The sequence below is a fragment of the Mastigoproctus giganteus genome, chromosome 10 (genome assembly GCF_048544385.1).
Source record: "Mastigoproctus giganteus isolate SK-2022 chromosome 10, ASM4854438v1, whole genome shotgun sequence".
NCBI classification, from domain to species: domain Eukaryota; kingdom Metazoa; phylum Arthropoda; class Arachnida; order Uropygi; family Thelyphonidae; genus Mastigoproctus; species Mastigoproctus giganteus.
This window is the reverse complement of record NC_143584.1, coordinates 217,687,437-217,705,506: the sequence shown is the minus strand read 5'-3', so window position 1 is coordinate 217,705,506 and position 18,070 is coordinate 217,687,437. Positions and strand designations below refer to the sequence as shown.

The following is an 18,070-nucleotide window of genomic DNA, read 5'->3' as shown; positions in this document are numbered from 1 at the left end:
TATACAGGAATTTTGCTATTAGGGAAAATGAGGTGATTATTTCTTTTTATAAGGCAATGGTCAGGCCACGCCTTGAGTACTGTGTACAGGTCCGAAAGCCTCATTTTAGGAAGGATGTAGAGTTGCTTGATTGAGTATAGCAAAGGGCAACAAGATTGGTGAGGGGAACGAAGGGGTGCTGTTACGAAGAAAGGCTTAAGTTCTGCAAATTGCAGCACATGGAGAGTAGGCACCTGCAAGGTGATCTGATTGAGGTGTATAAGGCCTTGAATTTGAATGGGTTGAGCAAGCTGAATGCTGATGGGATTGCTTCCTCTTGCTCAGATTAAGAACCTGAGGGGGCACAGATTCAAATTGAGGAAAGACAGTTGTAGAATAGATGTGTGGAAATGTGCCTTAGTTGATTGGTGGAACAGACTTCCATCTTTTGTTGTGGAAGTTGATAGCCTAAATAAATTTAAGGCTGAGCTGGACAGGCATTTGGAACGAATTGAGGGGTGAAATGGGACTTTTTTTTTTTTGCTGATGCTGCATAAGCTTGCTTTCTTGCATCGTATGCCTCTACTAATACTAATGCTAAGAGGTTATAGTGTCCTGTTCATGATTTATTGAGAAATTGTTTGTGGAGATAGTGGAGGTTATCACTCCATTGTATAGGACAACTATAAGCCTGTACTTGAAATACCATGTCCAGCTATGGAAGCTACGGCCAAAAAAAGACACTAAACTTCTTGGAAAGGTCCAACAATGAGTAGCATGCTCAATGAAATTGGCAAAAGGGGCACCCATATGAGGAAAGACTTCAGAAGTGACACTGGAACCAAGGGACTTAAATTCATATTAAGGAAAAAGAATTATAGACTGGACTTGTGTGTTTTGACTGTGCAGCAAAAGCCTCTTTTGTCTTGTACTATATCACTAATTAATGCTAATTAGCCATTCAGATTAACTACTTAGTTAATAATCACCATTAAGGATGTTTAAATGTAATTGGATTTATTTATTAGTCATTATAAATGTATAATTTTATTTTTCAGCATATTTCTTCTCATCTGTGTTATTTCTGTTTTGCAGGTTCAAGAACCAAGACGTTCTACTGCTGAAGTTGATGGGATAAAAACAGTAAATGTAGAATTGAGTAAGGAATCATTAGATACAATGTTACAAGGATTAGGGAGAATCCGAGACCAGTTGTCTGCTGTAGCTCGAAAATAAATTTGTTTTGTTTCTATGTGTGATGCTGTAGAAAGATCATGATGTATTTTTTTTTTTTTTTTAAATCAAATGAGTGAATTTTAATGTTGTTGCTATTTAGCAAAGTTTCTTTGAAAAACTCACAGTATTTATCATTGTTTGTCAATATTTCAAATTATGAGAGCATCTCTATCCCAATTTGCTAGTTTAATAAATTGTATATAAGATAATAAAATAATGTTGTAATATAAATATTCCAACCAATCTATTTACTTATTATATGATCAGTTTTGCAGGGAAGCAAGGCATCTGGTCGCTTTTTGTTGCCTTCTTATAACTGCATGGCTATTTAATAACAAAAAGACATTGAGTTTAATTTAAATTTAAATAAAACAAGTCAGTTAATGCATACAGTGTGTTAAATTTCAGGCATTGGGAAATAGTAATAATACATGATTTATATATATAAAAAAAGCAATGACTTTCATATGAATCAAGAAAAATTTGTTTCTGCACTTCTGCCATATTGCCCATTTGTTCCTCCAACCAGCACATGGCAAATTGTTCCCTCCTATGTTGCGGATTCAGTATCTTATCAGGAGGGCTCTTGAGGGTATAATGCCTTGATCCAGTGGCTGCATAAAACTGGTGGTTTGGGAAGTAAACACAACAGCCATATGGTGGTGAGTATGGGCTTGACACACCCAGGGTCCTGAGCCGGATATCATTCTTTTTCTCGACGATTTCCCCCCACCCACCCCCATCTCTCTCTGTCTCTCTCTCTCTCTCAGGGTAATTCAGAATTTTTTTTTTTTTTTTTTTTTTTTTGCCTGGTGTAGCATAAGCCTCAGGCTTCCTTGCACAATACAGCTAATAATAACTTAAGTGTCCCAGCAAAATGTGCTGTACAATGATCTAGAATTATTAAAATGTTCCTTTATTCTGAAACCATTCTTCTGTCCACTTTTGATAACCAAGACTGAAAAATTTTGACCTCAAGCCAAGCACTTCTATTGGCCTCATAATCACAGAGAAGTTAGTTAACTTCTTTAGAACATCTTGGCTTGGAAAACTTACCAATCACAAGTGGACATAGCTTTGTACTGCTATCTGAATGCAGCATAACAGAACAGAGAGTCTGTGTTTACTTAATCTTCCACCATGACAAGATTCCACGAACAACAAATGTTTTGATTTGGCAGCAAATTATAATTACAAGAATGGACCTTGCAGAACAACCAGTCTGTAGCCTTTTCTTTGTCGACTAATCCAGATTCGCCGCAAACTTTTCACGAAACCAAGTTATTTCTGTTTTTAAATCTTTGGAGCCAGCCACTACTGCATTTGAAGTTGCTGATTCCATGTTGCTGAGCTAGATAATTTGTCTTTTCTGGCAAAATCGGACCTGATATTGGCAAATTGGATGCATGCACTTGTTGGTACCACTCGAAAAGTTTGTTTCAAGCTCCTCGTGTTTTGCCCCATGAATTCGTTTCCTGTTTTTTGTAGCTGCTCCATCACGCACTTCAAGTTTTTTTCAGTATTGTTGATAAAGTAGGTAAAGGGATGCTGCATTCCTCTGCAACGTCCATTTTATTTTGATCCATGCTATCAGCCTCTTCTATAATTTTCAGTTTAATTTCCAGGTTTAATTCCATCTGTTTATGTTTTGTTGCCATAACACTGCTAGATGAGATTTAAGATAAACTTTAAATTAATTTAAAGACAAGTTCCAAAAAATACATCAGCTAAAATAAAAACACAAAAAATAGATTACTGTATATTGTAGCAAGAGACTCTGAACTGGCCTTAATCCCTAACACGTTCCTTAATCTTGTTGGTAACCACTGAATGTGTGATATAGTAAGTTTTCTGTTATTCATCTACACCCTTGTTCCCAGCATGAGTAGATTGTAAAGTGCATATTGGTTAGAAGGAAGATCATTTTCCTTTGGAAACTTTAGAAAATGCACTAAATAAAAAAAAAAATTTTTAAAATAATTTTATTAGTAACAAAAAATTTATATTCCGGATTGCAAGTACAGAGGATTAATGATACATACGAGAGGGTGGTTCAATAAAGAATCGCCCTGACATAGTCGCAGAGGTGTTGATTCTTTCCACAGGTTTTAGTCCTCTACATAGCCACCGTGCAGATTTACACATTTTTCCCATCGATGGATGATGCTACGGATACAGTTTTTGTAGAAGTGAGGTTGGCCTTTGAACCATGACTCTGTTGCAGAAATGAGTGTCTCATTGTCAGGGAAGTTGGTCCCCTGAAGAAATTATTTGAGGGAAGGAAACAAGAAGTCCGATGGTGCAAGTTCGGGTGAGTAGCCTGGATGGGACAGTATTTCATATCCAAAAGTGGCCGCTTGTGTTGTTGCAATTTCAGAAGTGTGAACTGGGACATTGTCTTGACACATTCTCACATCTTTGGACAGCATTCCACGCCTACATGTTTTGATTTTCTCCTGTAATTTTGTAAGTTGGCATAATAGGCACCTGTAACTGTTATGCCGACTGGGCTAGCTGGGTGGGTAACGTGCCTGCCTGGCAACCCAAAGGTCGTGGGTTCATTGGATATTGCGATGGTGCTGTACTTTCTGGTTAGACCTCACGGCCACGATATACAAAGAAAGGAAAAAACTGGTTCCTTCGTGTATTGCTCACATCATACAATAAAAAAAAAAGTAACTTCTACCTTTTGGCAGGTAATCAGTCATTATTATGCCTTTCTTATCCCAAAACACTGTCAGCAAGACCTTTCCTGCTGCTGCTTGGACCCTTGCCTTCTTGGTGGGTGGGGAACCATGATGTAGCCATTCCATGGACTGCTTTTTACTTTCAGGGTTGAAATGGTGTATCCAACTTTCATCCTGAGTGATTAGACCAGAAAAAGTCTTCCTCATTTTTTTTGGCACAGGGCTAACAATTGTGATTTCTGTTGTTGATCAGCCTTCTGGAAACCAGTCAGTAATCGGAGAATCCATATTGCAGTCGATTTCCTTAAATGGAGCTGGTCATGGACTGTTTCAACAGAGTCAACACTAATCTTCACCTGCGACAATTCACGCAGAGATCGGGCGATCTTCCTGATTAATGACTCCACTTTTCTGATCGTGCTATCATCAATGGCCGAGTGGGGACAACCTGAAATGGGCTCTGATTCTACCGATGTCCTCCCCACACGGTGAAAAAGGCCCGTGTTCGAATCCCGTTGATGACACCAGGAACTTGTAATGGGCTTTTTTCACTTTGTGGCTGAGTTAGTTGGTCTCAGGCATAGATAGCAAGGTTTTTCATCCAGCAAGCAGACCAATCGACCATAGAACACGCAATTAACAGACATAAGACAGCACTGCAGATGAATTTAATTATTCGGGTGGCCTAAATATAATAGTTTTTTATTTCTACCGATGTCCGACCACACCTAAACTGTCTATGCCAGTGCTTCACTATGCCATAGGATGAGGCTTCATCCTTATATACAGCAGTCATCTCGTGAATTTATTTAGGATTCCCCTTCAAGAACAGGTATCGGATTACAGCCCTGGCTTCGCCTTTGTCCATGATATTACTTCATCACATGTTCAGCTCTGTAAGAGAAAAATAAATTAAGACACAGGGCTGGGCTGAAATTTTACACCTTTAGTACATAGATATGTATGATGCTACACAAAATATCATGACTCTGCAATATGTGGAAGTAGGTGAGGGCGATTCTTTATTGAACCACCCTCGTAAATGCTCAATAATACAATCAACAGCAATTGTACATCATTGGCCTCATTTCAGCATCACTTCAAGAGATTCTTGAGTTGTCAATCCCTGACAACTTCAAGCAAGCATCCTGGATGAAGCAGTGCTCATTCTAAACGTCTATTTGAAAATCCGTCAATCAGCTGTTGCCTAAAAGGAGAAAATCCGTAATTAGTAAACTGGATCCGTAGACAGGGTTGCCCATACAGAAGGACACCAGCACAAATAGATGAGTGCACCACGTACCTCCCCCTCCTAAAAAGTAAATGTCTGCCACACTGGTGACATACCCAACCGTAAGGATCCAGTTCTTCCTCTTGAATAAGCCCACACTCCACTCTGTTCTTACAATGCAACAGCTTTTCGGTTTTTCTCCTTAACTACCCTCCCAATGAGCTCATTTGATGGTCACGTTGGGTTTCCACTGTGCAGCACCCTGTGTGAGAACAATGACTGTGCCCTCCATCCTCATGGGCATCATCCGTACAGAGGTTTTTTTGTGAAAACACAGGCCTCCAGGCTAAGAGGCCAGATGAACAACACAACCCACACTAATAGCTCACAAACACTCACTAATCTACATAAATATGGCCTTTACAGAGTTTTGTATTCATCACATTGCCTGATAGGGAGTTGGGGGTACTGGCAAAACTAGGATGAGACATGTGGGGAATGTGCCCTGGGCGTCAAATTTGGAGGACGCCTTTTTATGGTTAAAAAATAAAAAAATTTCAAAAAAACAGTTTTCAAAGAGTGCCATTTTTCTATTTGCCCTGGGCTCCATCAACCCTATTTATACCACTAGTTGGGGGTATATTCCATAGCTGTGCTACAATTAACACTATATTTCTAAACAATTTCGGAATTAGGGTTCATAAATTCAAATTACAGCGCTTCCACGATTTTTAATAATATATATTTTTAATTCATTATGCTGTCATCGATACAATTCATTAATTTGAAATTTCCATTGCAGATTCGTCGTAAACTCAATTATTGCAACACTAAAGTAGTCTTCACTGTTTAGAACTTTCTGTCCGTTCTTATAAAATAGGAAACTTTTAACAATCCACTGATTATGACCCTTTTTGATGACTTCATGATAATAACAGATTGTTGATTGGACAAGTCCATTAAACTACTTCCTGCATCAGAAAAATTGGAGTACGTTTTAACAGGTTCGATTAGACATTCAAGTGCACCAAAGCAACTGCGGATCTTCAACTTTAAAGCGTCACCCCGTCTAGGAGATATCTCCAGTGAGGCGTCGTTTCTTATCCAAGAGGAACTGCATCGTGGTAAGGTGGATAAACAAATCAAATATCCTCAGATGGAAGTTACAACAGCTTTGATGTCGGTTTTTTCGGAAACAGCAAAGACTGCAACCATCCATCCATCCGAGGATATTTACTCAACTGGGAGATAATTGTATTATCTCTTCGATGAATAAAACTAATTTTAAAATAATATAAGTAAATTATTTATATTCATTAGTGTTAGTTAGATAGTTAGCTATTAACAAATACTTAAAAAATAGTAATTAAAATTAAAAATGGTTTAATATATAAAATTATATTTATCTATTATGATAGAACTTTTTCCTAATATAGTAATATTAGTTCGTAAGTGCTTTTTCTTTTTTTTTGTTTTTGTTTAGGAAGTGTAAATGTGGTGGGTGATGGATGGGTTGGATTCCAACTGAGCAACACACTGCTGTATGGATGATACCCGTTAGGAGGCTGGAGGTAACGTTCATTATTCTCACACGGGGTGCTGCGTAGAGGAAACCCAACGTTTCTATCAAAGGAGCTAATCGGGAGGGTAGTTAAGGCGAGAAACAGAAAAACTTGCGTTGTAAGAACAGGATGGGAGTGGGCTTATTCAAGACGGACGAACTAGATTCCGACGATGGGGTGGGGGCACCATTGCAGCACACGTTTGCCGATTAGATGGGGGAGGCACACGGTGCACTCATCTGTTTGTGCTGGTGTCTTTTTGTAAGGGCAATCCGGTCTACGGATCCAGTTCACTAATTATGGATTGTTTTCTCCCTTTAGGCATCAGCTGATTGACGGATTTCCAAACTAACTTTTTGAATGAGCACTGCTTCGTCCAGGATGCTTGCTTGAATCGGAGATGGAAAACTCAGGAATCTGTTGAAGTGATGCTAACAGGAGGCCAATGACATACAGTTGCTGTTGATTGACTGCAGAATAGATGTGTAGAAATTTGCTTTCAGTCAGAGAGTAGTTGATTGTTGGAAGAAACCTCTATCTGGTGTTTAAATTTACATGGATGAAGGATGTACAGCTGAGATCGGTAGGTTTGTTTTTCTCATGGTGTATAAGCTTACCTCCTTGCATCATTTAGCGCTATTAATACTAAATAGTTTATATCAATATTAGCCCAATCTGAAAAAATCTGTACCTGTAATTCATTCAGGTTTCTTAGATGCTGTGCATTTTCTCTTTCCCTTCAGAATAGTCCCATACTTCTCTAGGATTTAAATCTGGCAATTTGGCTATGCAGGCTAAATGGCCAAACATTCTCTCATGTTCTTTACGCTAGTTTTAAACTGTAAACTGGACAGTTGTCATCCTGGAATACAAGAGTACTAAAACCACTAATATTCTGCAAAAGGCACAACCTGATCATCCAGAATATTTGTACAGCTACATCGATTCATCATGACTGGTATTTTAAGTAGGGGACCCAGTTTATAATAGTTAAAGCATTTCAAAAGCATCACTGACCGACATAGATAACTCCACCTTGCATGCAGTTTGGATGAAATGTCTCTGCATCATGATGATATCGGAAAAATTTGGATTCATCAGGCCACCGTACTGCTTTACAATCAACAGCCCAATATTTGTGTTTTTTAATATTAATATTTGTAGATCAAGTAAGCAAGATTATACAGAATCAGCCAAAAACAAACAAACAAAAAAATCATCTGTCTATTCCCTTTAATTTCTCTAATTCTTTCTTAAATTTTTCCAAACTGTCCACTTCTGCAACACCAGATGCAAGTTTGTTTTAACAATCAACCCCCTCTGCATCTCTTTCCTGCAACCATTCTTCCTCAATTTAAATTTATTCCCATTTATGAGTGTCTGAGAAAGAGTAACAGTGCCATTGATGTTTAGCTTACCCAATTGATACAAAGCCTTAAACTTCTCACTGAGATATCCTTGCCGCTGTCTAATTTCCAGATGCTGCAGTTTGCAGAACTGAAGTCTTTCCTAGTAAGAGTACCATTTGTTCCTCTACTAATCCCATTGCTCTTCTCTGCACTTTCGAGTGCAGATCCACATTTTTCCTAAAATGAGGCTCCCAAACCTGTACACATTGCTCAAGATATGGTTTTACCGTTGCTTTATACGGTGGAATAATTATCCCTGCTATCAGTATTCCTGTATATCGTTACCAAAACGCACCGAGCTAACTCAGAGCTGATCCTAAAGGCCTATCCACACTGCTCAGAGAATTTCATATCTGAATTGCCCCAAGGGCTTTTTTTGTTTAACACTACTCTCGTGGGTAGTTGGTATAATCATCGTCCTTCCCACAACTTGTAGAAAAGACACAAGTTACAAGGAATGAAAGGAATTTTTATGGGTCTTTTTCACAATGTGATTGAGTTAGTCTCAGCTTCAAGTACCATTTTCAGTCTATCTGCGTGATTTTTCTAGCTCTTGTTGCAGTTGTATACCCTGATTACTGTAATTTACCACCCTACCGATCTTTCTGTCATCTGTAAGCTTAGACATTAAAGCCTGATGTGTCTTAGTAATAGTATTCACCATATAGTGCAAGGAAGCCACAGGCTTTTGCTGCACTGGAAAAAATAAAAAAAAAACTACGTAGATAAGAAAATGCAAATTATATGCTTCCCTCCTCACACTATCCATTTGACCGTTGAATTTATTCAAACTGTCAGCCTCAACTACTTGCAAGGGCAAATTGTTCCGACAATCAATAACTCACTGGCTAAAAGAACACTTCATACAATCTAATCTAAATCCCAACCCATGTAATTTGAATTTACGGCCCCTAGATGTGGAATTCTTTATAACTGAGAATTCCATCTTCATTCATTTTAATCTGCATCCTTCTCAGCCTTATAAACCTCAATCAGATCACCTCTGAGAGCCCGTTTTCCAGCTGTGTAGCCCACATAATTGGAGTCTGTTTCATATGGTCGTCCTACGATCTCACCATTCCAGTGCTCGTCTTTGGATCCTTTCAAGAAGCTTATTTTTTTTTTTTTTTTTTTCAGATGAGGTTTAAAAACGTGAGCGCAGTATTACGAATGTGGTCTTACAATTGCCTTATACAGTGGGATTACGACTTCTCTATTTCTACAGGATAGTGTTCCATAAATCATTGATAGGACATTATGGGCTTTCCTGGTTGCCTGTTTATACTTAAACTTCATATTTGCCTGATTGTCAGTCCCAGATCCCTTTCCTGCACCGTTTTTAATTCAATCTCACCAAGTGTTTAATTTATTCGGGGGTTGCTATCCCTTCTATCTGCCTTATCTTTCCCAAATACATTATATATACCGTAGTGGAACTCGTCATCACCAATTTCCGGGTGGCACCACGTTTCTGTTAGCCCTATTAAAACAGCATTAGCTGTTACTGTAGACACAATTGAGATTAAGTAACCTTCTATAGTTAACGGCCCTGATACATCTCCCCTTGAAGTTATTCAGGTTTGTATCCCAAGCTATATCTTCCCTCTCATTTGAAACATTGCAAATCTAAGAACACCTTATCAACATTGGCCGTTGTGGCAGCAAACAAAAATTCATGCGGTCAGTGCAAGCATTACTTTGACCCATATATTCAGATAAACGGGGATCTAAATTACCCTTCTCCATCCTAACTAGCAGTTTCCCTGAACCCTCAAGGTATCCTCAATGATACTGGCAAAAATCCATGCACCACCTTTGTTCAAATGAACACCATCTCTACAAAATAGCTTCCTATAATCCACAAAGGCAAGCCAAGCTGATAAAAATCCCTACCCCGGAGCCTTTCAGATTCCCTCAAGTCTCGAGTTAATCCACAAGATTTTTAGCATATATCACTCCTATCGTGTCTGGGCAGAATTGCAGACACCACAGAGAAGTAAGATATGTGACTACTCTGTGGCAGACACGTACACACTGACCTAACTCGTGGAATTTTTTCAGTATAGTCCTGTATTTCTCCAACAGATGGTCAAGTCGTGTACGTTTAATGTTGTTAGTCCTCGCATGAATAATAATTTTCTCTTTACCTCCCTTAATCTGATACTCAGTTGGTAACATCATCAATTGTTGCTCCTGGCAAGCACAGTGTTTGCCAGGAGCAACAATGTAACCACCACGATCTTTCTCTTTGGCCTTGGAATAGAATGTAGCACTGCTTTCAAAATCTAGGGTGATTTGGAAGGGAATGCTGGTAAGTTATAAACTTTCACCTTATAGTATGTGATAAGCTAAAAATGTTAAGTGATAAACTTTCACCTATTTTCTAATTTGAAAAAAAATATCTGGCGTGGTATCCATTTTCTCACCGACAGTGACATCATAGCTGCTGTGGTTGAATTCCTGGAAACAAAAGCGAGAACTTTCTTCGCAGCTGGAAGGAACGCATTGCAGCATCGACGGCAAAGGTCTATGGACTCCAAAGAGCGCTGTGTTGAAAAGTAACACGTTACCTGACTCCTCAAATAAACCCTTCGTACTCAGGCTACGAACTTTTCAAACGACTTTCCTATATTCACTGAAATGTTCTTCTCCAAACTGCCCAACCACTAGTTTTGCCTCTTTAAAATTCAGAATCCCTCAACCCCCGAGAGTGCTGCATTTTAAAGATGTATAATGATTTTATGAAATAACAGATTGTTTTCTGTGAAATCAAATTCACTCGTGGGTAGCTGTTGGTAGGTTTGCCGTCCTAACCAAAACCGCAGCAAAGACATGAGTTCAAGTCTCATCAATGATGGAAGGATTTTTTTTTTTTTTTTTGGGACCTTTTCATGTGGCTGAGTTGGTCTCAGGCGAGGGTAGCATGGCGAAGGTTTTCCTCCCGAGAAAAACGTCCTCGACAGGATTTGAATCTGCAATCTTCTGATCAGAAGTCAGACGCCTTATCCATTAGGCCACGCGGACGTTGGCGAAAACTTTTTTCTTCATTTATTTCATTACATTAAATGTTAACAAACTTGTGCTATTTACAGGATGTTAGAACCCTAAACTAATTTAAACTAATGTACATTAGGGATGTAATTAGTTTCGGGATCTAACATCCCTAAACTAATTTAAATAGCACAAGTTTGTTAATTTTTAATGTAATGAAATAAATGAAGAAAAGAAGTTTTCGCCAACGTCCGCGACAGGACTCGAACCTGCAATCTTCTGATCCGAAGTCAGACGCCTTATCCATTAGGCCACGCGGACAACATGACTTTCATTGATTAATTTTTATGTTTCATCATGGAGCATTCATTAACAATGGAGACTATTTGTGATTTTATAATGTATATTTAAAAATAAGCATATATGAGTTAATCAGGATATTGAATATGAAAAATATTGGATCATTTTCATTGAAATATCAGCAAAGACCAACAAGCAGACCGACCATCCATAAATTAACAAACTACAAGTATAACCCTGGGGGCTCACATCTGGTGAGTATGGGCTTGGCACACCCAGGGTCCTGAGCTGGATATTATCATTCTTCTCTTTCTTGGTGATTCCCTCCTACTTCTGACTTTCTCTCTCTCTCTCTCTCTCTCTCTGTCTCTCTCTGGGTAACTCAGGATTTTTTTTTTTTTTTTGGCTGGTGCAGCAAAAGCCTCAGGCTTTCTTGCACCATATAGCTAATAATAATAATAATAATAATAATAATAATAATAATAATAATACAGCCTATCAGCAGCACGTCTCCCAGGGAACACCTACAAGGAACTCCAGAAAGTCTAATCCCGAACACATGTAGGATAGTCAGGGAGTTCCTGACCAATAGTAACACCAGACATAACATCAACCACCGACGGTGGAACCCTCGCGAGGTGGAACCCCAATCAGGGAGAAAATAATAATAATAATAAAAAAACATCGCAAAAGTTAGCCCATTGGAATTACCTTCCCCAAGGTCGGAGTGACGACTGAGGTAGATAGTGGCACCATCTGGTGTTACTCGCGAGAACTAACCAAATAAATAAATAAATAAACCACTGGACATAAGCCGAAGCTAAAGAAGTCCACCTCCACAGATGGATGATGCTGCAGAGAAATATTATTCATACTGCATCGAGTGTGGCGCAGGATAAAGTCACTCGCGTTCAGGCCTTAGGCAGAGGGGTCGGTTCGAAAAGTTGGAGACAGTCTCCCGAGCAAGACAGAGGAGCAAATGGCGTTGTCCCCTGTAAGGCTACCACAAGAGAAGGGCAAGACCATCCAACCCCACCAACTGGAAGTGCTTCCTGAGCAACTGCGCTAGGGACCACCCAGGAAGGAAGAAAATTCCAACGCATGAAGTGGAGCATTGGAATGAATACATACATCATGCGAGCTACTATGAAATAACCAGGCTAGAGACCGATAGGACAATGTACAGGTCGCGACTACATACCAAGTGGTTGGAACGATACCCGGATATTCAGATCACCAAACAGCAATTAGCAGACCAGAGAAGGACCATCGTCACGAAGAACCTAATAGCTCCTGCCATCTTGGAAAAAATCAAGCAGGTTGTCAGCGATCAACTACAAAGCACAAAGAATATGAACAAAATACCATGTAACAAGAGGAGAAACAGCAAGAATTCATTTCATTCTCTACCACTGACAGTGGTAGAGAATGAAAAGGACCTGGGGGTAATTGTGCAGGCAGATATGAAGTTCTCTGAGCAGTGCAGACGGGCTGCAAGAGTAGCTCATGGTGTCTTGTCAATGATATACAGGAATTTTTCTAACAGGGACAAGGAGGTGATTATTCCCTTGTATAAGACAATGGTCAGGCCACACCTTGAGTACTGTATACAGGTCTGGAGGCCTCATTTCAAGAAGGATGTAGAGATGCTGGAACGAGTACAGACAAGGGCAACAAGATTAGTGAATGGAACAAATTGTTGCCCTTACGAAGAAAGGCTTAAGTTTTGCAAATTACAGTGTCTGGAGACTAGGCACCGGCGAGGTGATCTGATAGAGGTGTACAAATCCTTGAATGGTTTGAGCATGCTCAATGTCGATGGGATTCTTCCTCTTGCTCAGAATAATCACCTGAGATGGCATAAATTCAGATTGAGGAAAGACAAATGTAGGAGAGATGTGGAAATTTGCCTTTAGCCAGCGGGTAGTTGGTTGGTGGAACAGACTTTCATCCCTTGTTGTGGAGGTTGAGAGCCTAAATAAATTTAAGGCTCAGCTGGACAGGTATTTTGAACGAATGGGGGGGTGAAGTAGAAGTGTTTTTTTTTGGCTGATGCTGCATAAGCTTGCTTTCTTGCATCATATGCCTCTACTAATGCTAATGCTAATGTTGAAAGAAGGAATATAACCCAGAGTAGCTGAAGTGGAAAGAGACGAAGTCATGATATCCAGAATAGAAGACGAGTGGAAGAAGGCCTTAACAGAATTCAAAGGAATGGATCCCACAAGAACCCACGTGATACTTAAGCAGAGGCCAAATAAAATTCTGTGGAAAGTAACAGATCACCTGAATGGGCAAATAATGCCACATTACCTTGACGACAATGGTGCAACGCTGTGGAGGCTATCCACACAGCTGTATACTGTGCTACCATAGCAGCTACTAGGATTAATGGAAAAGAAACGAGAGACCAGCAGCAGCAGAAGAACCGAAAACAGAAGGAACCGCCAGCTTGGGAACGAAGACTTCAGCAGAAGCTAGAAGAATTAATAGTCAAGTTAGGTCAGTTGACCCAGTACCAACAGGGTAATAGAAGTAAGAAATTGATTGGAAAGGTGAAGAGTATCCTTAAGAGGACAGCATACACAACAAACATGAGACCAGAAATCAGAGAATAGGAGAATACTTGGACACACTGAAGCAGAACCTCCTCGCACTCAGAAAGAAACTACACCGATACAAAGAGAGCTCCCAGAGGAAAATAAACAACCGAATCTTCGATGAGGACCCAAGAGCCTTTGGTCCCTCGATGGAAACTGGGTGAAGATCACAAAGCAAGAAACCGACCACCCGAGAAGAAGACGATCGAGGAGTTCTGGGGAAATATCTGGAGCAGTGAAGTAAGACATAACAGCAGAGCACCCTGGATAGAAGTAGAAGGGAAGAAAACCAAGGATATACAAGAGATGAAAGAGTGAGAGATTCGAGAAGAAGTAAAACAGTCGATCAGGAACACCCTGAGAGAGCAACAGAAAGCAGCGATAGTTAATTTAAAGGATTACTTCGAAAACAACACGGCACCACTCCACCAAGTCATAAGGAAGATAGATAAGTAGTATATCCCACTCAGCCTAAGCGCGGAACCCCCTTCCGCCCAGACGGTACAAGAAACGAAGTTAGAAAGATGGGCAAAGAAGACACTCCATGGCAGACACTACAATAACCTCCATCAAGATCATATCGATAACATTGCTTCCAATGCATAGCTCACAAGCGGGACGCTCTTCCCCGAAACTGAAGGATTCATGCTGGCCATCCAAGAACAGGTAATCAACACCAGAAACTATAGAAAATACATCGCAAAGGAGCTGGGTATGTCAGATGACACATGTCGACGATGCCACCTAGCTTCAGAAATGATCCAACACATCACCGCGGGGTGCAAAGTGATCACCCAGTCTGAGTACACTCGTAGACACGACCAGATAGCCAATATAATACATCAGAAGCTAGCGAGGAAATGCCAGTTGACCAAAGAAAGTGTACCATACTACAGGTACGAACACTAGGCAGTATTAGAGACCCAAACACACAAGCTGTAATGGGATCGCGCCATAATAACGGATAAGACCATCACGCACAACAGACCGGACACAACCCTTGCGGACAAGATGGAAAAGGCTACCTATCTGATTGACATAGCGGTGCCCAACACTAGCAATGTCCAGAAACCCATGAGGAAAAAATTTGGAAGTACACGAACCTGAGACATGAGATCAAGGAAATGTGGCATATGCAAGAAGTATCGACCATTCCGATCACCGTGTCAACCACAGGTATGGTACGAAAGACTCTACATAGCAGCCTAGCAGCAATAGAACTCCCAGAGAACACATGCAAGGAACTCCAGAAAGTCGCAATCCTGAACACCTGTAGAATTGTCAGAGATTTCCTCTACCAGCAGTAACACCAGACTTTACAACCAACCTGTGTACTTGGTAGCAGTACCCATCACGGAATGGAATCCCCCAATCAGGGAGAAATAATATAAGAGCAACAACAATAATAATAATAATAATAATAATATACCATACTACAAGTACGAACCCCAGGCAGTACTAGATACCCCAAACCCACAAGCTGTACATAATCCAGTAAAAACCACTAACAGTTCCAAAGGCCCACTAACCATTCCTGCTAGAACCTATACCACAGATATTGATAAGGTTCTTCATACCCTCAGCATAATCAGAAGAATGGTTCCTATGGAACCATGGGGACCAATTGTAGTATATCAACATGGTTTTATGATATAAGCCCCAATCAGGTTGTGACGTTCTAAGCATTTCGGATGGCTGGTTGATGTTCCGCTTGGAACCAAACACCATCGTTTTAGTATTATGAGGACCGATCGTTAACTTATTTATTAACTACTTCACCATTTTTAACTCTAAATAACTATTTTAGTCTAATTTAAATCAATTACTCCTCTACGTCATGTCTACAGCACAAGTTCCATTTAATGTAAATGAAGAAAAAATTAAGAAACTCGTCCGCGACAGGACTCGAACCTGCAATCTTCTGATCCGAAGTCAGACGCCTTATCCATTAGGCCACGCGGACAACATGCTTGGTATTGATCAATTTTTATGTTTCATCATGAAGGATTCATTAATAATGGAGAAACTATTTGTGATTTCATAATCACTGAAATATAAGCAACGACCAACAAGCAGACCAACCGGACAATGGAAAACATAAAATCAGAAACCATATAACCATCAGTTCTTGGATGGGGGGTAGGATAGGTTAGAAAGGAAAGTTCAGGATACTGAACCAGTATCGTGCATGCAATTTTGAAGGACAGTAGGACTGGAACGAGTGCAGGAAATAACCAATCGCCAGAAATATATTTTTTTCTTTTCAGTAAAGTAAACATAAATTTAATTACAATTAGGGTTATAGTAGCGGCCTCTGGTGATTTTAGTTTTTTGTGCTAAGATAAAAGAAAAAGTTGTTAGAACGTTGCTTTTCCACAATACAGTAAACTTTAAAATCCAGCACCATCGGGGTTGAGAGATACAGGATTTAAAAAATTTCCTAATTTTAGAGAAGTGTGCCTAGTGTTTGAACAGTCTGGAAGAAGAATATTTAGTAACTGTATTTATTTACATCTGTAAACGATTACATTGATTAACAGTTAGCACCAGTGGCTAAAATCCAAACAGATAAATATGAACAAATGACAATTTGTTCATATTTAAACAGAGATGGTTAAATGCCCCATTAAACCATCTCTGTGTCCGAGTGGATTCGTTGTTGATGCTTAAATTAAAATTTCTTCTATCTTGCAACCACATAAGAACTGTCGGTCTGGGACTATGGCCGTCAGATTCAACGTTATAAGGTTGTTCTTACATTGTCAGTTTTTATATAATTACTGTATACTGCACAAAACTAATATTAGAATTGCACTTTTGGATTTTAGAACATAATAATGTAATCCTTGTGCAATACAAAATAACCTCTGCCTGAGACCGAATAACTAGGCCATGAAGTGAAAATAGTCCATAAAAGTTCCTCGCACCTTAATGAGATTCGACCCCAGGCCCTTTCCACCAGATGTAGAAAGAACGGTGACGATACTACTGTACTATACGCGCAGACTAGTGCAGTACTAGAGCAGCTCATTGAAAAATCAAGTTTTATTATTTTAATGAATTGATATACACTGCACTATTATATCACGTGGTTGATGAAGTAATTTATCATGGAAATGATACAATTTGAAGGATTTGAACCACCTCAATGCCAAACACTTAAACTATTTATAGCTACGTTTCGGGAACTCACTTTTTCCCATCTTCAGACCTATGGGGTTAGAACTATGGTTTTCAATTTGATAATGATATTTGATTATTTACAACACAATGTATTATAATTATAATATACTCCTTACATATACAATTGCAGTATAATTATTACACTATTATTAGACTATTAAAGAAGACTAAGTCAATGCCTCAGTTTTTAAAAGTGTAATTTTAATATAATAATTTTAAATTATTACTACGTAATAATAATAGCTAATTTCAAAGTGTCAGATTGTTTTGTTGTTTTATATTATATAATTGTACTGTCCCATGTTGGAACTTGTAAAACACTATCAATGTAGAAAGTACAAGCTCCCCCACTTGCCCCAAACAAAATTTCTCCGTGGCCCTACTGAATTAAATAACATTTAATCGGTTGTAAAATCAGTCATAAATGCAAAAATACAAAAAAGGGTGTTTACTTTTATTTTTTAAGTGCTACAATGGCAGTTTATAACCACCCACCACTGATTGTAAGGTACGTACTCAAGGCCAGATTCACAGGGGAGGCGCATTTGCTCCTAAATGCTATGCGGATTAGAGTGTGTTTAGTGTCAAACGGCACCAGGGGTGAAACAGAACACTGTCAATGCCAGAGGTGTGGATTTTGTATATGTGCAGTATCGTGTACCGTTGTTTCTCTGGTCATTTAGCCGCTGGGCCCAATGGGACCCAACGTTGTCCAAACTCCGTCCCATGGAGGCAGATCAGGTACACCAGTTTTATACTTATTTACTCTGGCAGGTCCTGCCACCTAATTTCCTGAGATTTCAGTGGCTAGGATCTGAAAAAAAGAAAAAAAAAAAAAAAAAAAAAACCGCTATAGATAGGGATCAGCCAAAAGGAGCACTGTTATGTGATT

General features: G+C 39.4%; 1 protein-coding gene and 3 non-coding genes across 6 annotated transcripts in view; 1 reads left to right on the top strand and 3 right to left on the bottom strand.

The window, feature by feature from the left end:
- Positions 1 to 1,249, top strand: part of LOC150079926 (COMM domain-containing protein 9-like) — a 64,935-nt gene extending 63,686 nt beyond the window's left edge. For all 3 annotated transcript variants that reach the window (XM_090382760.1, XM_090382761.1, XM_090382759.1), the window contains one exon: positions 1,075 to 1,249. In XM_090382760.1, the coding sequence (XP_090238886.1) occupies positions 1,075 to 1,215 (141 nt within the window). In that variant the 3' untranslated portion in view covers positions 1,216 to 1,249. The remainder of the gene's footprint in view (positions 1 to 1,074) is intronic.
- A 9,806-nt stretch (positions 1,250 to 11,055) lies between these two features.
- On the bottom strand, positions 11,056 to 11,128 carry TRNAR-UCU (transfer RNA arginine (anticodon UCU)). Its single transcript has one exon. It is a non-coding gene; the product is annotated as a tRNA-Arg (tRNA).
- A 215-nt stretch (positions 11,129 to 11,343) lies between these two features.
- On the bottom strand, positions 11,344 to 11,416 carry TRNAR-UCG (transfer RNA arginine (anticodon UCG)). Its single transcript has one exon. It is a non-coding gene; the product is annotated as a tRNA-Arg (tRNA).
- Positions 11,417 to 15,885: 4,469 nt separating this feature from the next.
- TRNAR-UCG (transfer RNA arginine (anticodon UCG)) lies at positions 15,886 to 15,958 on the bottom strand. The gene has a single exon. It is a non-coding gene; the product is annotated as a tRNA-Arg (tRNA).
- Between the last annotated feature and the right edge of the window lie 2,112 nt (positions 15,959 to 18,070).